Genomic DNA, 24576 nt, shown 5'->3' on the forward strand with positions numbered 1-24576 from the left:
AATGAAAAGGTACGAAACAACACTGTGGGCATAAATGAAGACCTTATTCAAAGTGTACCCAATAGGCCTGAGCACAACGATGCCATTCATGCACGACCCGAAGGATTCTTTGTTCCCAGAATTCCTGTTGCAGTGAAAAGACCCAGTCCTTCATAGCGTCCTTGGGTTCGTCGTCTGAGTTGAAGCGCTTCCCTTCCAGATGTTTTTTCAGGGAACCCAACACATGGAAATCGCAGGCGATGAATGGCGGCTGGTTTAACACCCGCTGTCAGAAATCCGACAACGCCTCGTTACTGCTCAACCGTCGAATTTTGCAATGTGAACACCGTCCTGTCCTCACACGCAGTGCCATGCCAACTGGATGGAGCTCTTTATAAGAGTCTTTGCTCTCTGCTACGCATGCGGGCGCCCCCGCATGCTCTGATCCACGGAGGAGACTCTAATCGCATTCCTAAATGCCTCGCAACGTTCTCCCATAGTGGCGTAGCATATATGCTAACGGTCATGTTGTTACGACGTTTCGTAGCTTTCCATTTGAACACCCCTTGTACATAATTTTGTTCAGAATATAGAGTTTCCATCTGCTATTTATGGTAACTTTCTGAATTTCTCAACACGCTCGATAGTTATTTCCTAAGGACTCTCAATATAAAAACTCTTTCTTCTATAACGGTTTGCCTTCTCAAATAACCCTCAGGCAGTGTATAGAACAAGAACTTTCACTTCATCTACATGATTAATTTCACGTAAGCAGGTACTTATAATAGTTCTCGTACATCTACAAGTACGTAAATAGGAGAAAATCTTCCTCGGCTCTAATATCACGAGCACTGAAAAGAAAAGAAAAGAAAAGAAAAGAAAAGAAAAGAAAAGGATAGAAATTTCCAAATACATTGTTTACTATTCCGGACGCTCTATGTTTTAGACGGTTAGCCACACTACTAGGCATTATTTTCACAAGTGTCTAAAATGGATACTGCCGTGCAGGTTAACTGAAACCCGTAGCACTCTCACTATCCTAGGCTTTAGCTCCGCTCTACACGTTGAGATAACGCAGCACCTAGACTTGCTTTTTCTCCTAGCAGAAGAGGTTCTCCACTTTAGTTTCGCAGCTTCATCAGCTACACATGCCTAATAAATGAGTCCCTTAGGTCAGTACACCTCTACTAGAACTATTTCTAGCATCTTCTGATTGGAGCGCTCTTGACGCTTCACATATTATTGTACAAGGAATCAGGAAACATATTCGTACGAAAAGTTTCACCTTTTGACGTCGCACAGAAAGGTCTCACCTGAGGCCTTGAGGAAGGACGAACATGTTCTTGCTGAGGCTTACAGCCTGCCCAGCTACGGTGAGTCCACGGTGACCACAATGGCACCAAAGCCTTGATACTCCGCCCTCCTGATCATGGACTCGGTCAGGGAGTGGTTTCTGAAGATGTACATCTGCTGCCATAGAAGGCAGTCTGGTGCACTGGCTCTGATATCTTCAAGCGATGCTGTGCTCATGGCACTCACAATCATCACGGTGCCCGCGTCCCGAGCCGCTGCAGGATATGAAGTCGCAATGGACTGGCTTCTGGATCTTTTGTCCTGCGACGCCTTCTAATCTTTCATTGGAGCAGTTTTACTGATTAACACTTCTACTGCCTGTATCGCAGTGCAATCAGGAATTCGTATAATATCGCATTGAATTTACGCTATAATGCTATACTGCGCGTATATAACCAAAATGGCGTTTTTTTTTTTTACAGGACGCGATGTTTAGCGCTGACTAAATTGCCATCTCCCACGTTCAGCTATGCCCGGACATAAAAGATAACACGCATCTGTTATCCTGAAAGCATGAACAAATTGTATTAAAGCTTGCAAGTCTGGTCTTTAGCTTACATTTGACTTGCGGTCAACTTCTTTAGGTAGTGTATATGATGTCAGCAGTTTGCCATAAGTAGCTGACTGAAGTCACGTGAGAGATACTTTGCAACCGGTAATTAATAAATTATTCATAGCCTATACTCGTCACCTCCATATTTCGTGGGTCACCGGGAAAGCACTGCGCTCACGACTGGGAGGTCATATGTACGTTTCTCATCCCTAGCATGTGTTTGTTTCGAGTATTGCTGCATTGTGAATTTTTTTTTCTTTGCTACTGCTCAGTTTGAAAGTGCCGTCATGTAGTTTGAAACACTTATCGACGGTGGACCCACTAGCTAAGCTTGTCCACAGCCCTGACACTCGCTCTATTGACGCTGGCAACACAGTGAGAGCGCCCATGGTGCACCAAGAAGCGGTAGTCTAAATTTCCGCATGTCCAACTTTCACGGTACAACTTCTGACAGCAAATAACGCTTTGTTCGTGATAGTAACATCGTTTTATAACGCGGGTTGTTTAGGAGGTGAGTGCACCAGTGCCAGTCTAGTATTACCCTTGCACTGTGAGTAGAATCTTCACCAAGACTTCTTTTTGGGCGAGACACGGGCACACAAGCGCGTGCTTGTGTGTCCGCGTCTTCTCTCCTCTGGGTGTGTGCACGTGCGTGTTCATAGGGTAGCTTTTACTCCCAACTCTATTCCCAACTGTTACCCCTTCACTGTCAGTAGTATGCTGGTAAAATAGTGAAGGGGGCCGGAGGCGCACCGCGAAGCAGTGTTTTCTCTAACGCGGGGTTGGATGTGGACGACAAGGTCTGACAACTGATGCCACATAGCATTTGCTTTCCTGCTGTATACACCGGTAAAATGCAACCTGCAAACTGTGATGAGAGAGAGAGAAATAGATGAAAATGGGAGAGGCAGGGAGGTTAACCTGGTGCGAGTGACCGGTTTGCTTCCCTGCACAGGGGTGGGGATATAGGGGTTGGAAAGGGGACAGAGAGAGAGTGAGATAAAATAAAAACAAAACAAAAAGAAGTTCGTAAAGAGGGGGTGTGCTGGAGCCGACGTTTCGACAAACGGACTTGTCTTCTTCAAGGCTGTCTTCTTCAAATTTCAGCCTTAAAGAAGACAGCTTTGAAAAAAAAAAAACGAAACTGCTTATCGAAATGTCAGCTCCAGAACATTCCCTGTTTGCGAATTTTTCATCACGAGCTTACATCTTACCCTAACTCCTGCCTTCTTTTAAACCGGGCGGCAGGGCATTTTCGAAAGTAAAATGCTGGCTGCTGGAACAATCTCCACTTTTGTTTCCTTTCTCCTGATTCATGCATGCTGCAGAGTATCAATACCCAACAAAGTATTCTCTCTCCGCAATTATAAATAGAGTGTCTGACGTATGGTTCCTGTCATCGTTGTGCTGTATTATCACTGTGGTACGGTAATAGCGGTAATAGCGGTAAACCTTTAGTAACACACAGTAGGAGGCAAGTACAAAAATTTTCTACGGCATGAGCTGTTTGTAGCTAAATTCTTGAAGCCACAAAGAGCAGTTTTACCAAGCTTAAAGCATTTGAGTTTCTGGGGGTTGGATTAAGATGGGCAGTAGGCTCGGCAACCATTTCTGTCAAGAGCAACCCCAGCAGCGACATCGCGAAAAGAAAAAAAACGCCAGGCCTGCGCTGAAACCGCAGCACAGCCACAGCGAAAGCTGGAAGAGCAGCGTTTCTGGAGCCCGTTAAGCTCTCTTGGGGCTACAATACAAGTACACTAGAAAGGTACCCACTACGCTATAAATCACAATTTTTGTGCAGTTGGGAAGCCATTATTCTTCATTCTGCGGAGAAGCGAGGCACCAAGTACACGTCTGTAAGGCATTATGTGCACTTTGTTGACGCGACGACTGATGACGATGAAGAATTATGCCTCAGCCCTTTGTAATGGGTTGGTATCTTTAAACGGCCCACCAGTTATATAATTTGCATTGGGTGACGCCCGGTCGCTATTTCCCTCTCCCGTCATGCTGTATAACATACGTTGACCTGGGAGAGAGACGGGGGGGGGGGGGCGAAGAACTTTTCTGAGACCCCGAGGAAATGAATCATGCGCTTATGGGCTTCCTTGGCAACCAATACAAGCGCACTTGCGAGGAACCCACTACGCTATAAATCATTGTAATTTTACTGAGACCCCGAAGAAGTGGATCATGCGCTTATGGGCTTCCTTGGCAAATAATACAAGTGCACTTGCGAGGAACCCACTACGCTATAAATCATTGTAATTTTTAGAAGTAGGGCAGCAGGCACTGTGCCATTTTTCGTCATTCTACGGAGAGCGTTGGTACCTGCTAAACGCATGTAAGGCATTATGCGCACTTTGTTGATGTTGTGCCTGATGACGATGAAGAATTATGGCTGAGCCCTTTGTCATGGGTTGGAAGCATTCAATAACCTACTCGTTGCGCAATTCGCATTGTGTGACGCCTGGTTACAGAATTCGCGTTGTGCGACGCTTGGTGCTTATTTTACTCTTCTACCACGCTATATTGCATATGCTAATGTGGTTCCTTCCCGACATGAAGCCTGTACAGGACCTTTTTGCAAGGCAGTTTCAAGCACCGGTATGGCTCAGAGGTTGAATACTGGGCTCCCACGCAGAGGGCCCAGGTTCGAACCTCGTTCCATCCTGGAATTTTTTTCTTATTTCGTTTTTTTTCTTATTTCGAGCGATACTGGTTACGGACACCGGCGGCGGCGGCGGCGGACAACTACGGCGCCAAAAACGGCCGGTGAAATGATCTCATAACAGCTTTCGCTGTAAAACAAGCCTAGAATACAGTTTAGCCGCACACGAAAAAGGTACCACCTGTTAGAGAAAATATCTGCTGAAATTTCGCCTATACTGCCAACATCAGCGTCTCAGGTGGCGGTATTGTTTCCCCTTCCACTTAAACTCCTTCGAAAGTTGCAAGTTGTTCTGTTGCTCTTTAAATGCGGTGATAGTCGCGATATCCGCAGCATAGTCACTGTCTGGAATTTTTTTTCACAATTGCCCATTAAGACAATGAGCCATCGTAGTGCACTCACCTTGTGCAGTACCAAACTCTCCGTCAGCGTGTGCAATCATATGTGCAGCGGAAGGGGAGAAGCCAACAGGAAAGGATATTCTTCGGCCTAACACTGTAGTGGCCGTGTGAATCTTCGATACGTCCACAAGGGACCTTGGCCTGAAGCGGAGCCTGCGTAGAATGAATCAAACATTCTAGGGTGGTTCGCCTCGCACAAACACTGTTGCTTTACCATGACAAGCGATATACAATAATATATAATATTTGCGAACTTTTCTCTACAGATGCAGGATTCCTCTGAAGAGTTTTGAGGAATACAGATACGTATTTTCTTCCAAGCCACACCAGCAGGAGTGAGTAATGTTTGTTTCTATCTTGCAGACTTCACATTGCCAGGTGTTTAATATAGGATAAATACAGGCTTCACTATATTCACCAACTACTCACTTGTGAATGGTTTTGGACTTATTATCTGAATTCTTCAATTATCCTACGCATATGATTATCTAAGTTAAATAATAGCCGCATTGGTGGAGGCGTACTATGAATGTGATTTTTTTAGTTTTTTCGACAGGCACCTTGAGAACGCAGCGGTGTTTTCTTTCAGGGTCTGCTCCCGATCTGCTCCGCTGGCGATGTAGCTTCTGGTGGCATCATCCAGGCGGGCCTCGCCTAAGCGCTGAATGTCGTCTATGGTAACGACTGTGTCATCTTGCTCCTCTTGCCTGGGCTTTGCGTTGACACACTTGATGTTTACTGCAATAATTATGTTTGTTCAGCGTTTTTTGTCGCGGAACATTCATAAAGCTGTTTGTTTCACATACTACAAATAAAGAGAAGAAATTTTGTGCAGCCACAAATGTCAACTAACATTTCAGCAATGCAGCTAAGGCTAGTCCATGGGTCGCTTACTGGCAATACTTGTGGCACACACTCCGTAGTATCTCACGTGTAGTAAAAAAGCTGTAGATGTATACGAACACTCTAAAGCACAATTTCGCAAATATGTCAGGCTGCTAAGCAATAGATGTTTCATCCCCGTGTCTCATTACACACACCTCATGGATTCTGTGCTCGAGCGAGTAGTTCAACCAACCAAGTTCGTTGAATTACTTTAGCGACTTTCGGTTGTTTTTCAACCCTCTACCTGGGCGTTTATTTGTGCCCTCATTGAATTGAAAATATTTCGTTGTGGAATATTGTCTTAATGCATGCGAGAATAGTTTGTCTTTTCTATGCTATGTTTTTTTTATCTTTACGGTAACCCCCAGCATTGATGATGCATTTCTGATGTTTATTACTCTATTTCCAACAGCAGCTCTTGTATGAAGTATGTATATTTATCTGCATATAAACCAGTATGTACTATTTTTATGAGGCACAATAATCACCACAGACCTGAATAGGTTTCTATGAGGTTATAATCATTATGAGGTTATGATGTATAGAAACGAGAGTGCACCATTTTTAACGGTTGTTAATGGTATCTTTCTGCTGCAGACGTTTGATTGATCACTAGGTGCTGCCTGCATAGAGCAACGGCATATATCAGTACTAAACCCTTATAGAAGAAACCAGTGAACTTATTCTTTCAAATCCACGAGCCTGTGCACTCACCTTGTGATAGGCTGAGGGCAACGAGTAGAAGTATGACAACACGATTTGAAACGTCGTGCAACATGTTTCTTGAACCATGCATACCACCCTAGGCGTGATGTTGATAGCGTCGCACAGGCTCTAAGAAAAAAAGCAGGAAGCGAAGTAATCAAACTAAAGAAGGTGGCGGAGTGCAGGAATATTGTCAGCACGTATTCTGCATTATTAGAGTGTTTATGAGGCCTGTTCCACAAAACAGCGCTATGCTATACCGTGCTGTGCTCCTACACTAACTTTTTAGACAAGTATGGCCTTCACTGAGGCGTTTGAACGCTTTTCCAACCATAAGCTGTAAGCGAGATTCTTTCACAATTACAAAACGTCGTCCGGTATTGCAAACGTTCACTACGGTAAGAGCACCGACTCGAACGCCGCTCTGCATTTGATCAACGAACAAACTTCTCGCTGTTAAAGGCATTAAAAGAGCTACGGCTCGTGCATTTTTTAAAACAAAAGGCACGGAATTAGACTATAGAACCTGTCAATTCAAATGTATACTTTGCACGCACGGTCAAAGTAAAAAAAATACCTTAATACATATTCACTTACCTCCTAGCACACTGCAGCAGCTGTGCAGTTGTCCCGGGCCTATACTAAAGTAAACGTGCATGATGAGAGAGCTGCACAGCTGTGGCAGTATAAGGTTCCGGAATTATCAAGCAGATATTAATTCATTTAATGTGCTAGTCACTCGTGTATCACAGCGTAGGTTACCCACTGTACCTATAAAGCGTATTATAAAAAAGTGCGACTATTCTTTTCGTCTTTCTTCTGTTTTAGAGGGTTGCTAACAAGCAAATAATCATCACAAAAGAAGCCCAAAAGAAGCGGATGTTTATTAAATTTTCTCATTCTCGAAAATATTTTTAAATATAATAAAAATAGTCCTCAAATACGAAGGAGATTGAAAAAATCAGCTTAATTATTTTGTGCAGCGAAAATATGCGCAACTGCGGGAAAGTACATATTTACTTTTAATAATGTCCCCAAGGTAATGGAGGTTGAATGCACGTTTGCCAGTGCATGCTTAACTTCACTTGCTTACTCCCCCAACGTATGTTTCACTTCAACACTCAACTAGAGAAAGTTATCGACAAACGTGCTATTAGTGAACGACAAACGAGCTATTGGGGAACGTGGTGATCACTAAAATAACTATATCCGCTAGAAAAATGAAAATAAGCCCAAAAAAACGCGACAAGCGACTGGAAAATTCTACAAGCGACTCGGCGAGAAAAGAAGCCCAAGTCCGCTTATTATAAGCGGAACTGGCAACTCCCCGTGCCACCATCCCCAATAGTCGGTAGGAGCCACATCTAAAGACAAAGCGAAAATTCAACTTTGAAGAAAAGTTTTGAAGATGAGCTTAGTTTTTCTACCATTTATTCGTTTTTTTTTTGTTTTTTTTTTTTGCAGCTGTGGTGATAACCTGTTTTGTGGCATTTATTATTTTAGTAGCAACTCGACTATTTTTTAACCATGTGAAGCCCAATCTTTTTTATAGACGCGACGTTGTTTTGAAACCGTTAAATTCAGACTTTACACAGGAACATGGGAAACGAAAGCATAGTCTGTAAGCAGCCCTTTTGATGAGCTGGAGAGAAATTTTTTTTGCAGGTAGCTCAGGAAATCAGTAAGTACTTGTTTGGTTGCTGGGTGGTTGAAGATCTAGTAGCATATCATTCTAATTGTACTCTGCTAATATGCTGTTCGCAGCCAGAACTAAAAGTGAACAAGCTGTTTTGTTTATTCTGGATATGGAACACAGTACATTCCAGGGTATTGCTGCTATCGCCGGTAGCTAATATTTATTGAATGGACGCTACCCTTCGTTTTAAGAATTCCCGTTAAATTAGAAGTCAGTGCCTTTTCTTTGCCCGTATAGGTTCTCGTTGAACCTTGGAATGGTACCTTCACGAGATATGAAGGAGCACCACGCGCATCATTCGCTACTTCGAATACAAGAAGAGCGATGACTCACTATGACAAAGGTAACGCTGATGGAGTTCCTTTTTTAATTTATTTACTCTCTGGGCCTTGTTTTGGCATTACATTGGGGGAGGATGTGACAATCAATGTCATTACGCAAGTGTAAGTGAACATACCCCCGCACCCAAAAGTTTGCGGAACGTGAAATTTCTGAGAAAGCTATATTCGCGCTTTGTCTGACAACATAGCCTCCAAATCAATGTTCCAGCCTGTAGTAGTACCTGCGACCTAGACAGCTACCCACTAGGTTAGAATCGCCGTGCACCAACAGAACAGAAATTCGCATTTTCAGTGGAGCCCGTGTTCGGAAACCTTGTGTGGGCGGGTGTACGTGCTAATCGAACATTCTATGTGAAACATGTAGGTATACTTCACATATTACAAGACTACGCAGCAGTAATCCTTACATAGTACAAAAAATAATCTCAGATCATACAATTCTCACCAACTGGCACCAAAACAATGATTACAATAACGATTATAGCGTGATTAGAAGTTTTTCGCCATTCGGAGTAATGTACAAAGACACTCACAAAGAAATATCAGTTTCACGTTTTGTATTTCTGAGCTTTCTAGTAAGTACATTGTTTAATGTATTATTGTCATTTATTTCGGCTATATTTCTTGAATCTGGTTCCGTTCTATAGCGCCTAAGTACAGGTATATATTCAGACTTCCTATTACTTTATGGTCACTAGTTATGAGTATGTCATGGTCCTTATGACGTGCTGCTTGTTATGTTGGCCACATGTGAGGATTCATCTCCATGATTACCAAATACATTTTAGGCACATCATTATTTGCATTTTGGACATTTTTACACTATCATTGTGTTACTTAGCTTGTCTGTTGTGTGTGCGACGCGTCATTTGGGTTCCTGTGTTACTGCCAAAGCGTTGATTGAAATGTGTGTGGATTTTTTACCCATGACCTCGTTTTACGGCGGGAACGCTGTTTGACCGTTTTAATCACCTTTTCTGTTGTTCCTTGCGTCATCACGAAAAATTTATGTGTTGTATGCCCGATCTCTTCAAGGGCCAAGGAGGAGCAGGCGTCTACTTGTGCGCCCACAGCTCCTCACATCATATGAATAAAAAGCTGCAATACCTAACTGCGTGAAAATGGTTGCTCAGTTCATAATCAGTTCGTAGGGAACAGTGGTAAAGTTAGCGACAGCGCAGCTAATTTGGTGTGATGTGATACGGATGTGACGAACACCAATAATAGTACGGGCAAAGCACGGCGGTCCCCTTAATCACGGCTTGCTATGGCACGATCATGACGCGGCAAAGACAAGACAATAAATTCCACTAGATTACAACAATGGTGACGTCGGCAGGTAGTCTCAGACGCTGCGGACAAGCGGGAATTATTTATAAGCAGACTCTCTCAGACAGCTCAACAATTTCAAAAAGTATCAATTGTTCTGATATTTCGAGCACCCAAAGGAGTACATTCCACCTGCCCTTTTTTAGCGTTCTTTTTCTTCTTTTAACGTTATTCCAAACACTGGCTGTACCGGCGACTGGCCAGCCGCACTGAGGCTTTTCACACTCAGCGGCTGAGCCCACCCACTGTTTTATGCATCACAGATAACAAGTTGATCAATATTGGGAGTTATTTCAAATGACCCAGAGGAGCGGTGTAAATCTCTCACCTGAATGTAGACAAAGCAATTTCCAAATACGCACGTCAACGGTAACAACTGCTGACTGCGAAGCAGGCGAACGATAGGACGGGGGGTAAAGCGCCGAATCCAGCTGTGCGTTTTTGGCAAGTGCAGCGATCATTGATCCGGGAAAATACGGGCTGTGTCCTGTGGTCTCTCCCATCATTGTTTTGTTTTGATGATATAGTAAACAGGATGGTTGATGGTGAGGCTGGCGTAGGTTTGTGTCTGCAGCTGGGAAATCGCTAAACCCTTCAGTAGGTACTAGGGTCGCAAAAGTTTTCAGCAGCGGCAGGCATTTACCTCACGCAATGCTTGTGTTAGAATTTACTCAAAAATCTTCATAAAATAGGTTTTCGAATACCCATCTCTTTCCTAAGTGTCCATGTCGTTAGCTTATAAGCAGTTTCTAAATATTTGCTCATAATTACCCGAACACACACAGGTTGAACATGATAGGTACTTGCGAAAATACTGATTGTTCTTTTCACGAGCTAACTCATGAAACAATGGTGCATTGGTGCATAAAAGCTTGCAGTGGTTGGTTAGAGGCTACGGCGGAGCGATGCATGCTCAGCTGATATATCAGATTTCGAATAATATTAAACGCGTCAAAGATCAAGAAGGGAGCCGACGGATGGATACACGTTATAGATTTCAAAACAGGAGAAAGTGCCTCAGATCAGGCTGGTGATACGCCATCATTCAGAGCCCGTAGAAAAGGCAGAAAAATTTTGGTGTTACACGCACCCTTCAAAACTATGTTACATGTTATGTCGAATCTGTAAAAGCCACTTCTGTATCATGAACGGATGTGAAATGAGTTGCAAGCATACCTAGTCCTTTTTTTTTCCACCTCGTGTACTTCTATACTCCGAGAAAAAAAAAACAGTCCTCTGACTTCTTTCAGAGTGTCCTGACTTGCCACGTATATGACTGTCATTAAGAAGGTAACTCTCATGTAGATGTCATGACCTCTAGTAGGAGAGTGCGATGATCTCGAAAGAGAGTTGACGTGCCTCTTTAAAGATGAAAAAACAAAAAGAATAAACGAGGACCTAAACGAAGACGTCTAAAACACTAAAAACGACTTCCGTACGGAAGTCGGCTTCCTACGGACGTACGTAAGTCGACTTCGGCTTCCGTACGGAAGCCTTGTTCACATAAACGTGGCCTAATATACATAAAAGTACCATAAGTGGCAAAGGAAAGTAACTGGTGTTTGCGTTAATATCTCGAATCTCTTCTTATCCAGGCTACGAAAAAAAAAAAAAAACGCTGAATAGGAATGATGGCAAACTCCACCTAGCGTACGCCAGGTGTCTCGGCCACGTACTAAAAAAAGTAAAAAATGCCACTTTTATGGGAACAAGGCTCCGAAGCCGAAACGTAGTTTTTTAGTATTTTAAGCCTTTTCATTTTGGTCGGCGTTATTCTGTTCGCTTTTTCATCATGCCTTTCCCGACCACATGATTCATCGTCAAACCATCGACTACCTCTTTAAAGAAAGTCTTAAACGTGGCAAGTCAGGACTCTCCGAAAAACGTCAAACCACTTCTGTCGTTTGACCTTGGTGCACATGTAAAACAGTTGCTTTATCGAACTTTCGTGTGCATTGACCATGCTATTTGTGGTTTTCTACATACATTGCCATATGTTTCAACGCAGTCGCTTTTTTGCAGTTCAAATAATTATTCAACCTGATGCTGAGGTACCTGCCGGTTTGGCGAAGTTACCCACCCGTACGAGAAAGGCACCGAATGCGCTCGGAAGTTGACCAAGAAAAGAAACTGCTAAGATGGTTAACACATGACCAGTTATTTACATCTGCAGTGCAGCTGATAAATTGACCACTATGCTTGCTCAAAGCCGTTAGCAAGCTTGTCCTTCGCCGATAACGACTTGCGCGCAGTACAGAGAAGTTTATCTTTTCCAGCCTATGCGACAAACGGTTGACCTACCGGCGACGGCTCAATTATTCAATAGTTTCGTTTTAGTGAATGCACAATGCTGCCTTCTACTTTTCATTTCAAAAGACCCGCAGTATCGAGAACTAAACAGAAAAAGATTGAACAAAATGCATTATCCTGCGCAACCAAGAGCAGCCTGTGCAAGAGCAATCGACGGGCAGCCGTATTCCAATAATGCCGGAATAGCTCGCCCCACCGGACGTTCAGCGACACTTTAAAATTTTATTTCGTCATATTCGTGAACTGTGTAGTGAACTGAAGTCAAGTTCGCGTGGTGAAATTCCAAGGTTTTATGATTTCACGTGAAGGACAGACGATGTTGGAACGGCCCGAAAATGATTGATCGAGAGATATCGGGGACAAAGGCGAAACACATATGCGCATGTCTTATCGCATATAAGTCTGTGATCGGGCATCCTGTCGATTTATGTTACGACGCTTCAGCGGTAAGAGTAGTGTATATGAGGAGAATAATTTTGACTAATAGCTATATAGAAATGAACTTGGAAATGGGGATATGTGACTATATAAACATTATGGCGGCCATGTTGGTCTATGATTTGCTCGAGCACTACGCACCCAAAACATGGGAACACATGGATATCAAGTCGCAGCTTTTCCTGCGCCTTACTCGGGATGTCCACTACCAGAAGGTTTTTTTTATTCTTCCATACAGCTTCCTGTACTGCTTTAGGGCCCACAAGAGGCACAGGCGCTCCAACTATCGTGACGTGCTAAGCTTGGGGATAACCTAAGGATCAAGTTATAAGCTGAAAACCAAGAGAGCTTAATAGTCCTGAACACACGATCCGCGAGGTGCTTGCAGATGTCGCAATTTGGATGCTACGAAGAGCCATGGAGCCTATTTTTAAAGATTCAGGTAGTGTACGGAAAAATGCGGGTGCATACGTCGAAATGTAATGTAGCCACCAAATGGTACAACCTAATAGGTATTCAATGGCCATTAAGCATTTGCTTGCTTGTTTGATTTCTGGGCTAATCAATGTTACAACTAAGTATTGACTTCACAAACACCCCGTAGATCTTATCTCAGGCAGAAGCGCCAGGCATCGTACGAAAAGATGTGCGCTAAAGTATATAATGTGTAATTAATGTAGCTAGCTCAACTGGTACAAGTGCGTTGAATAAGTGTTCTAAATAATGCTATGTGATCAGATAATTTATCTGCAGGTTAAAGTGTGATAAGCACAGATAGATTAGATATATATAGCCAGGTAAGTATACAGCGAGGTGGTGTGCCAAGACCCTGGTGCGCCTTCAATATGGGGTATTTCAAGCAATAATTTTTCATTCTGTTTACTAGCACAGTTTGCTCGTGATGTTATCAACCGCGAACACAGAATTCTATTCCCGACAGTTTACGAAATACATTTTTCACCAATATGCCAAACTTATTGCTAAATTTAATCTAATAATAGTGGTTCGCAGTACAATGTTAACAATTGCCTGTGATTGGAAAGCAGTTGAAGTTATGCCGATCTCTTAAAAATGCCATCCATTTCATAATGTGAGATTTCCGCCCATTGTCGTTCAGATCGTCATGAGATAACGCAGTGGATAATATTATAGCCAACACCTACTGAATGCAATTCGTGTTGGAAAAGTGTTAGTAAGAACATTGCAATATGTGTTTAGGACAGGTAAATATTCAGCTACAGAGTTATTTACTGAAGTTTACTCGTTCTACTCAAGCAATAATATTAGTGGACTTGTCGACGAATAATTTCCAACCGTTTACAGTGCCTTTCAGAAATGTTATTTCTAAAAGTCAGGAACACAACGTATAATTCGCAACGATCATATATTGCACAGAATTCAGGGATCTTACGTATTCGGTTTAAAGAATAGATCATATCCGCCAAAGCATTCTTAATTACCGCCATCACGTTCATGACAGGCAAGCCGGCTACACGCGGACGGACACTCAGTATATGTGACAAGTAAGACACATGAACCCGCAAATAAATGAGAAACGCATCACACCGAAATGTTCATCAACGTCCAAAAAAGATGTCAAACGGTAAGTACCCAGTGCGTTCTTGGCGGGAGTAATTATACGCGAATGACCCGTATGGCAATTCATGGTCGTAGCCGCAATTGTGCAGCTGATATCTATTTGGAAAGCGTGTCTGTCAGGGCCCGGTTCAGGAGCTGCGTGAGCCCGTTTGTGTGTGGGTGGCTCGAAATGGGTGAGCTTACGCTGCCTGGAGCAGCATCGCAGAGTGTAGTTAATGACTTTAGAAGAACGTACGGTCTTCGTCGATCTGCAGTTGAGATAGGAGACGTTAAGTAAAAAAAAGAAAGTCAGGAGCGCCTTGTCTTATCGTCAAAAATGGGAGCAAGCAAAAACTTCGAGTAAGCATGCCTAACGTACAACGTTTCCTTCCTTTCCTTCCTTCCTTCCTCCTCCTTCCTTCCTTCCTTCTTCCTTCCTTCCTTCCTTCCTTCCTTCCTTCCTTCTTTCTTCTTTCTTTCTTTCTTTCTTTCTTTCTTTCACATAGCGCAATGCTTTCTCCTAACTGTTTCCTTCCCCCATGATGGGAATTCCACATTCATCCACGTGCTTAGCAGCGCCACACACGCTTCAGTTGCTACAGGCAACAACGACAGTCCTGCGTTCATATCGAGGCTACAATGAAATGCCGCAACGTGAAATGACAAGTGACCTCGAAAAAGATATCACATTGTCATATGAGAAACGGTTGATCGCCTAGAGCCCACGATAGAGGGAGCATCCATTATTGAAAATTGGTACATACAAATACGTGAGCAGCGCACAGTCGAGGGCCGGATTCCTCTATGTTAGCCGGATCCGGGCATTTCGCAACGACGCCGGCACCGAAATCGGTGAGTTCTAAAAGCTTTGCTTAAAGACCGCGAAGTCGGTTGCCGGCTATCCTGTCATTTCATTGAGCTTCCTTCGCGGAAGCGGCAGCTATGGCGGCGCGCCTGTTTCCTGAAGCAGGTGTTGGCAAACGACCGATGATGTGCAAAGCGACAGGGAAGAGATGCTATAGGGCTTGACTGGGTACGCGTAGATTGAAGACACAAAGCAGGAAGGGCTGACGGGTTTCTTCCGGCATTGAAAGAATATCTGCATAACTCACCACACGTTCCTTCAAGTGATAATAGCGATTTCGTTTGTCATCCTGGGATGTCTGCTCAATAAAGGATACTGATACTCTTGCCGTCTCTACTGCATATAATCGACATTGTGAACGTAGTAAATCTTTTGGTTGAGATACAATACTTGTAAGGGAATTCAGTATTTTGTCAAAAGCGCAAATGATCCTGATGAAGTTAAGTTCAGGTGCAATGTGACTAATTTCCCCATGTGGTGTATAAATTTCGTGAAAGTTATTATAACACCGAGAAGGCTCTTTTTCGATTGCCTAGACAAGGCCAAGATGTGCGACAATCAGGCATGGATATGACGTGTGCTTGTCTACATTTGAGGCATGATGAGAGTTTCAAGTACTTAAGAGTGGAAATGACGAACGAATACTCTTGGTGTTAGCAAAATGACCGGAGAATAGGTCGTTTGCTTTACGCCCAATCGAGTTACTTCAAACGGAATCTTTGAAATAATCATCGTAACAAAAGAAAGATGTACTTCTCTATTGATTTCCCGTTATTACAAACTTATCTCGTTTATTGTTCTAGCGTACAGAGTCGGTATATTACATATGCCGTACATTTTTAAAACCTGAAGGAATTTAGCGACCCGTCACGATGGTCTAGTGGTTATGGTGCTGGACTGCTGACCCGAAGGCCGCGGGATCGATTTCCGGCCGCGGCGGGCGCATTTTCGATGGAGGTGGAAATGTCTGAGGCCCGTGTACTTGGACACAGGTGCACGTAAAGCACCCAAGCCCTCTACTACACGTCCCTCATAATCATATCGTGGTTTTCGTATGTTAACCCCCCCCCCCCCCAAAAAAAAAAGAAAGCAAATGAGAGAAAAGTCATGTCTATTTGTTCTAAATTACCACAAACTGCTTCTGCTATTAAGCTTGTCAATAGCTAGATATTTTGATTTTTATGGAGCAAATACGAAGGTGGCTATTATGCGGCAGCAACAAAGGGCATAGAAGAGCATTTAATTGCAGTAATTCCGATAAGTGACAGGTATTATTTCAAAAGGAACGCACAAATCTTTCCCGATATGATGTGTTATCTGATAAGACCGTGTATGTTCTAAATGTAGTCATAAGTGAACTTCTAACAAAGCCGAATCTAAGCACATCGAACTGCTGAAATCTGTCAGAGCCCACATTAATTACGATAATCTGTCGTAGTGCGTACAAATGTTATGCAGCAGTGCGTATACGTTTCCATTCAAGGTTATTTTCAAGACTGTCATCTCGTCCTCACCTGTCTGAACATGCAGAAGTTTGCTGGGCCTCCCTATGGCGACACAACGAGACATAGGTACACCAAATTTGAGCGCTGGTAATGTAACATATGGAAGCAGGTCGCCACGAACACCTCGTAGGTACGATGACAATTCGCTTTTGAAACCGCAGTGATGTTTGCTTGCTGAATATGCCGTAGGTCAATGCGAGGTTTAGAGCGTGAGCGGAAATGTACACACCTAACCATACTTCCACACCGGCCTGAAGAAAAAGCCCGAAACATGTCTGGAAATTTCGTGTCAACATCTGATTACACTGATGTCTTGGGGGTGGAGAAGGCATATAATATTCCCTGAAAGTACGCACTGCTCTTCCTTCTTCCCCTGCTGATGTATGCCGCAAAATGTATTTTATTGCATTTTATTTGCCTTTTATAGTGAAGCTGAATGTAGGCTAGGCGAAACCAAATTTCGTCGGTCCGATTTCCGCAAAAACTAACTAGCCGACGACCCCAGTGGGTTAGTTAGTTTTCAAGCCCAGAGCGACCTGAGGCGCCGGAGAATGGGACACACGCACCGGGCACGACGAGGATTACTAAACGCTTTTGCCGTCGAGAAAGGTATACCCGCCTCCAGACCTTAAACTCAACAGACCACAAGCTCATATTAAGGCTGTTACTGACATATATATCCCCACCCGCACTCGCTGCACGTCATTATCCGGACATTTATTCCAATGCCACGTGGCCCAGATGTAACGGAAACAGCGCTACACTCGAACACATGCTCTGAAAGTGTGAGGCCATGTGCACGAGCATTAACCTGAATGCTGCCTCGGCCAAGTGGGAGGCTCCACTTCGCAGCCCATGCCTGGTCGACCATCTTTGGGTAGCCCAGAAAGCCCACGACGCGGCCGACAGGCTTGGCCTCCCAGTCCCAGCGTGGAAGCCCAAGAACTGCTGACGCGCATCATTGCAGGAAGTCAGTTAAGTTTTCTTAAACACCGAAGCTGTTTAAGCCGGAGGTGTTTGCAGAAAAACTTCGCTCAGTGATGACGTCATCGTGCGCCACCTAGCAACGCGTCTGAGGAAGAAAAGGAGGAGGAGAAGAGACGAGAAGTGGATAGGAGCAGGAGAAGAAATGAAATAAAATAAAACTTCGAATAAAAAGAATTCAACCAGCTCCGCCGATCTTTTTTTACACCACGGAGATCTAAACACATTGACATTTGTCCTGGTATGTCAACGTGTGATGATATATGTTCAGCTTTCATTAACAGTAAATGTAAATAACATGGCTGGTGAGCTAAGACAGCGTTCAGTCAGTCTCAGCATGGTTCAGAGTAAGCGACAGTATGCGCGTCTACGCTTTCTTAGCGATCTTCAAGTGCAGCATTGTTTAGTGAGGGTTTTTTAGTACTAACATAATTTTGTTCGGAAACTCCTGCGCTAAGACCATAAAATTTGATTTTTTTTTCATTGAGGCGTCAGAGACGGCTGCGTATGCGTGATGTTCTCAACACTGCGATTCTGGGCCGTCCAGCGAGCCGAGGAAGCCGCCAAGGGCCAGCAATCCCTGGCCGAAGCCTAGGCGGGATCCAGGCCCATCCCACCAATTTGCAGGGCACTCAATAAAGTTATTTGATCTGATCTGAACCAGCTCCGCTTCGCGGACACCAATAACAGCAAAGCTGGTGGCGTTCCCTTCGCCAGGCTAACGCATTTCTAGGTATTTCAAATCTTTCATATATGTTGTATCACTGCTCTTCATTAAACTCTTGTTAAGCTGTAAGGTGGTAGTATAGTTTTATACATCTTGACCATACCACTCTCATACACAGGTTTACAAGAAGCCTTCGGTTAAGATGCTCCGATATGTTGCACCTCTTCTCTCTATAAACACTCTTTTTAAACCTTGAGGTAGTAGGTACAGCCACCACCTTTTATAACCATAACATATCACGTGACAGTGCTGTGACTGTGGTAGCGCGCGCACCATTTGTTGGGCTGGCTAAGTGTCGCCTTCTTTCTTTTTAGTGGAAGTTGTGTGTAGCAGAATTTACCCAATTTCTCCGGCACATATGCGTTTATGATGATGATAGTCTTCTGATAGGCCACACAGATTTCTGTTTCACAAACCCGTTTGTCAGACTAACTGTTGCCTTCATTTTTATTGGATATATGGTGAGTAGGGGGATTAACCCAATTTGTGTGGCGCATACCCGTTTATGATGCCCACAAGCGTTACTACGGATCCCAGAAATGATAGGCTCGACCAAGAGCAGCTGCTAAAAACTTACTTTAGCTATGGCTTCGTTTTGAGTCTGTGAAACAGTTTAAAATGCTTGACGTTTAGATGTTTTCTGAGTAAGCGGTACCTCAAAATCATAATGCATTTTATGAACTTATGTAAAACAAATTTCCCCAATAAGTAATCGCTTTTCAAGAACGAGGCTTACGAGGCTTTAGTGAAAGGTCTGAAAAGGAAAATCCAACAATCCTTTCTTCTTATGTGTCTCCATGGTATTTTACTGAAAATCAGTCACTCTGATATGTCGAAACTGTCCGACATAATCTGTGACTGAATGCGACATAAGAAAAGCAATCGAGACATCCATTTACAAGCTTTATTGATCCAGGAGTCACATGTGCTTTATGGACACTCCGGGGGCTCTATATTTTATGTGCGCTTTACACTTGTGAATAACGGTTTGTTTATACAGAGGAAACAGGTGCGCCCTCCGTATACATGTTACGCGCGTTCACCGCGGTATCAATCAAGGATAGTTAGGCCCTTAAAGATTAGAACTGAACAATCACAAAAGGTTGTCCTCTTAATGTAGATCACGTTTATCGTTACCTGCGAGAAAGACGGAATACGTGACCTATATTGCCCCGCCACGGTGATCTAGTGGTTATGGCACTCGACTGCTGAGCCGAAGGTTGCGGGATCGAATCCCGGCCGCGGCGGCTGCATTTTCGATGCAGCCGAAAATGAAGCCCGTGTACTTAGATTTAGGTGGACGTTGAAGAACCCCAGGTGGTCGAAATTTCCGGAGCCCTCCACTACGACGTCTCTCATAATCATATCGTGGTTTTGGGACGCTAAATCCCAGATATTATTATTATTACATGACCTATATTAGCGCGTATGCTCAAGGATAACCTGTGGGATGGATTTGTGTGGACACATACGCACCATCTACGAACTATCAACGGATAATATAGCCCAGAACCTATTTAAAATAAATTTTGTAAAGTGCGTGTCGCGCCACTGCACGCGAAACGTGCCTTTGTTTTTCTTGTTAACAACCAAGAGCCACCTGCGTCACGAGTTTGTGTTGTTTGCCATGACCCTTTCGAACGCTGTCTCCTAGCATACATTTTCAAGTGAAGGGGCAGACTTGCAAAGGAGCAGAAAGTCTGATGCCTCGCCTCGGCAGTGCATTTTGTGGGGTACCGCATATTTACAATGTCTCAGAGGGGATTATAGCTGCACCTACGAAGCCTTCGTTTAAAGGAGTTGCCAACGCGGTGCTCATGTGCACGCGGTTTTGCGTGCTCCCGTAGCCAACTATGTTTACATGAAAACCACTCCGAGTTCCGTTTCACTCGGCGCTGTCGGAAAACGAAAGGGCGCCTGAGTGCCATAGAACTCTCACCAAAATAATTAACCTTCGCGCGCTCCAGCACACGAGCTATCAAGCCGTGATAAGTGGGTCGTTAGCTACTTATTGCAACAGAAAAAGGAAGATGGAAAATTTTTGTATTAGCGCTCCTCTAAAAGCAGTGCTGTATATTATAAGTGTTTAAAATTCTAATGTCATTTAACTATTGAAAATTTTGAATAATAGGAACAAACAAGCCATGCAAGTGAGAATAGCCAAACCCTAACTTTAGTAAGGTGGTTGCCTTCGTACCGTATAAAAGAAATTCTTGTCTTTAACGTGCAATTAACATGCCCGTTTTCACGTACTGACACGTTTCGGAATGTTGTTATCGGATTTGCACACGTTACAGTAAATATGTAACCAATTGCAATCACAATGACTTCCTTCCAAATGTAATTGCTTACAGCGATCAATTACAGCCCCAGAAAAGTAACTGAGCAATTACAGGAATGCAATCGCTTACTTTTGCGTTACTTAATTCCCTGCAAAATTTTCTTGCCATAGCACCATAACACAAGTTCAATGAAACTACAACAAACTACCGCGGCTTGCATGGTAGAGAGCAGGCTTACCGTGGCTTTTTTGATGAAGCGTTACACGTTGTTAACTTTGAACACGAGCTGTTTTTCAGAGTTGTCGTCGCTCATTCTTTCACGTTTCCTCGTTAAGAGGTCAGCTGCTACACTGAGCACTCTCCCAGTGCAAGCGCTGGAGGGAAGGGCTGTATTATAACGTAGGAACACCTTGCGCACCAGCTCGTAGTTGCGAAGTGCTTCGATGCTAGTGTCCATGTCCTGTATGAAGCGTCGCGATTCGCTGGTGCCGGCGCTCGCATAAGTCGTTGCAGGTCAGGCCAAGGAAAACGTGAAAAAATAGGCTCTGTAGGGACCCCGCTTCTGACAGGACGGGGGGCCCTAACAGAGCGGTCGCAATTTTTTCGGGGCGAGAACTGCTGTAGAAGACTGGCTACAACTTGATTTTGGAAAAATAAGTAATTGATTGCCGGTAATCAATTACAAGAAAATGTAACTTAATTACCCAGAATGTTGCAGTTTCGAAACAGTAACGGATTATTATACAAAATCACAACAACGTGGAATTGATTACTTGTAACGCGTTACGTACAACTCTGTTGCTTATGTGCCTCTGTTTTAGCACATAAGCAAGGGTACTGCGATATTAACTCTAAACAAGCAATCTTTATACACGTGTCCACATAGATCGGTGCATCACGCTACAATTCTGTTTCTTTATAGTAAATAGATCTGAGAATTGTTCGTTTGTTTTTAGGCTCCGAATGAACAAACCCCTGCTGAAGTCGTGGCGTCAGCTTACCGGGAAACACATATATATTTTTCTTGAATACTGTTTCAAGGGCAACTAAAAATTATTTTAAAATTGGCAAAAGGGCATATAAAATGAAAATGTGTTACCAAAACAAAAAAGAAAAGTTCCGGTGCTGAGGAAGCCGTAAAATAAATCTCGTTTTGGAAGAAGTTACTCTCGAACTAAACGGTGCGGATGCCTGAACCAAGCTGATAATAAACTGCCTATTTTATCTCTTCTGCTAACGAGATAACTTTCTTAATTATAATAAATCCAGACTTTCCGTGCCTCAAGATATACACTTAAAGAAACATATCGATGATGATGCTAGTTAGCAGTTCGGAAGAGACGCTGATTTGTGCAAACGAAAGGAGAACATGGTGTAGCGACAAACGCGGTCAGAAACCTGATTGACTTTTGATCGAATGCAGTCGCTTTCAAATGTGAATTGCGCAATGCACACGACTCAAAATCCATATCTCAGAGAGAAATCAAAACGAGCGTGAACCGTATAATCAACAAGCGCGCGTAGGAAAAGCGCTCCCACTTACCACTAGCGATGCTGCCGTGACCTTCGTAGACCACTGCCCTGTCGGCGGCGGTTCAGAAGAGAGTGTTGTGCACGCGCGTTCTGTTACACGGTCACAGGAAAACGTGGCCTTGAGTAGCTGAACGGAAGCCTTCACCTCAGGCGTGTGCGGCGCCGCTGGTCGCCGCATCCGCCAGTGGTTCGCGCGTTGAGTGCGTTGTGCAATGCCGCAAAGAACAAGAGGACAACTTAGCCGTCGCGCTGAAGCGTCGGTCGGCTCATTATGGACAGGTCTGACCGCAGACGTGATGCGCTACCTCCTTTCTAGGAAAGAAATGCTATCAGTGCAGTTTACGCCGTCGGAGGCGCCTGATTTATGCCTCCGGCGTTTCAGGCCATGTACTGCCTGCGATGTCACAACTGACGGGCGCGTGCAGTAAGCATATATGCTAGAGAGAAAACTATGTTCCACTCAAAACGGTCGTTGGTCATCGCATATATGTCGAAAGCGAGTGGCGGGAGCAAGCAGGTATTTTCATGAGGAAACACGACACTGTGGCGGGAGCCAATGTCGAAGCACGGCGGCTGAAGAAGGCACTGTTAGAGCTCCGCAGCAGAAAAAATACGCCCATGTGTCTCATGTCAAGTGTTTGGAGATAATAATTGTTATCTTTGGATGCTTAGTCTAAGAACTAAAGTATAGCTATGCGCATGTGCGCGTGCGTGCTTGCGTACGCACGCACGCACACACGCGAGACGCTTATGGCATGAGGCATGTGTAAAATATAAAATCGACCCTACGGACTATAAAAACCCATTGCTCGGCGCAGCCTTTGTGACAATATTTTGTCGTCTAAATATTGCGCTATAGGTAATGTGCGTAATGAATCAAAAGTTGATGCAATCAAGAGAAGAAGACATAGAAATCCCATAAAAAATTCTTAGAAAAACTAAACAGATCGGATAGACGGCCGCTATTATTAGCAGAAGTGTTGGGTCCATGGCCAACAGAAACTTTTCAAAACATTGCTGCACGCGCCCTAGTACAGTTCTTAGAAGAGTCGGAAATGTCAAAAAGATACTGATTCACATTTGTAATTATCCTTCACATTGAGATACTTCCGGTCACATGTTTCGCTTTGCCTCTTGTGATTCAAGGCAGCTGTGTTTAAAGTGTGGGCAAGGGCCCAGTGACTGTTGGGTGATCGCATTACACAAAGGACTGTGAGATGAACTCTTCGGCAAAGTGCGAACGTTTCTTGTGTGTCTTGTGTGTGGACATTGTTGTCGACACGTGGACATTATGCGTGACGTGTGAACATTCCTTTTAAAAGGACATTACCGCGAGTGAGTCTACTTTTATTTATAAGTTCGTGACGCTAATTAATAAGTAAGGGAAGAGGAGTAGCCGGAGCCATGTATAGGCAGCAACCTCTCCTTAAACACATTTAATAAAAAAAAAGAGAAGGTGGGCAATGATGGTGACATTGTGTGTGCCATAATCTAAACTTGAAGAGTTCTCATTCCTTGAATGTTGGACACCCGTGCATAGGGAGCAAGTACGGAGAATGTGCCACGGCCATTTAGAAAATTGTGCTCAGGTCATCGTCGTCGTCACGATCACTCTTGTGAGTCACTGCGCAGAGAAGCTGCCTTAGCAGCTTCTCTTCTAAGGGTCAATAAGGGTCAATAAGGGTGAACAGGCTCAATAAGGAAGTTGCGACAGAAAGCGCTAAAAAGGCTAAACAAACAGATGTCAAATAGCCATAACAAATGAGAAAGTGGTGACCGCAGCTTAAAATGGGCCGTGAATGTTTAAAGAAATGAAGCGCAGGAAAAGCAGCCGTGTAGGGCTTTTTAGGCGCTTTTTGGCGCTTCTTGCTTCTACAAACTCACTACTGTGACCTTGTCTTTTCAGCGCTAATTTTGTTACATTCCTTTATTACGTTAGTTCTCGAGTCCACACAGGAGCCCGTTCCTGCGCATAGTCCGCACTTTGGTGTCGCAAGGTATGTCTTTCTGGCAACTTTTTTTTATACACTCATCTTATAACCACATCGCATTAGTGTCTAAGTTTATTTCTTGTTACCTGACGTATGCCATACTTATAACGATATGACGATAATAGCTGCGCAGGTGTTGGGGGCCTCCTGTCGCACTCATGTATATTTGCCTAGGCCTTGTATTCCCGAAACATTGCAAGAAATAAACGTTTTCGTACGCTCGTCCGCCATTTTCAAAGTTTACAAAGCACTGGATCCTAAAAAACACACACACACACGCACACACACACGCACACACACACGCACATGTACGGGATGCTTTTTTTTAGACAATACAGATCTTTTATAAAAATGCTGTGACAGTCGGGTCTTTGTCGCCTTCGCAAACGAACTCTACGCCAAAGCGGAAAAACTGTTGCCGCCCCTAAAGTTACATTCAAATGAGTAATT

General features: G+C 43.8%; 1 protein-coding gene across 1 annotated transcript in view; it reads right to left on the reverse strand.

Moving 5' to 3' along the window:
• LOC119399628 (2-Hydroxyacid oxidase 1) overlaps nucleotides 1-22386 on the reverse strand; it is a 135130-nt gene extending 112744 nt beyond the window's left edge. Inside the window, exons 1-3 of the mRNA XM_049417798.1 lie at nucleotides 22146-22386; nucleotides 6557-6676; nucleotides 5518-5695 (exon numbers count right to left, since the gene is read on the reverse strand). Of these exons, the coding sequence (XP_049273755.1) occupies nucleotides 5518-5695; nucleotides 6557-6638 (260 nt within the window). The 5' untranslated portion in view covers nucleotides 6639-6676; nucleotides 22146-22386. The remainder of the gene's footprint in view (nucleotides 1-5517; nucleotides 5696-6556; nucleotides 6677-22145) is intronic.
• Between the last annotated feature and the right edge of the window lie 2190 nt (nucleotides 22387-24576).

Source organism: Rhipicephalus sanguineus, chromosome 7 (assembly GCF_013339695.2).
Source record: "Rhipicephalus sanguineus isolate Rsan-2018 chromosome 7, BIME_Rsan_1.4, whole genome shotgun sequence".
NCBI lineage: Eukaryota > Metazoa > Arthropoda > Arachnida > Ixodida > Ixodidae > Rhipicephalus > Rhipicephalus sanguineus.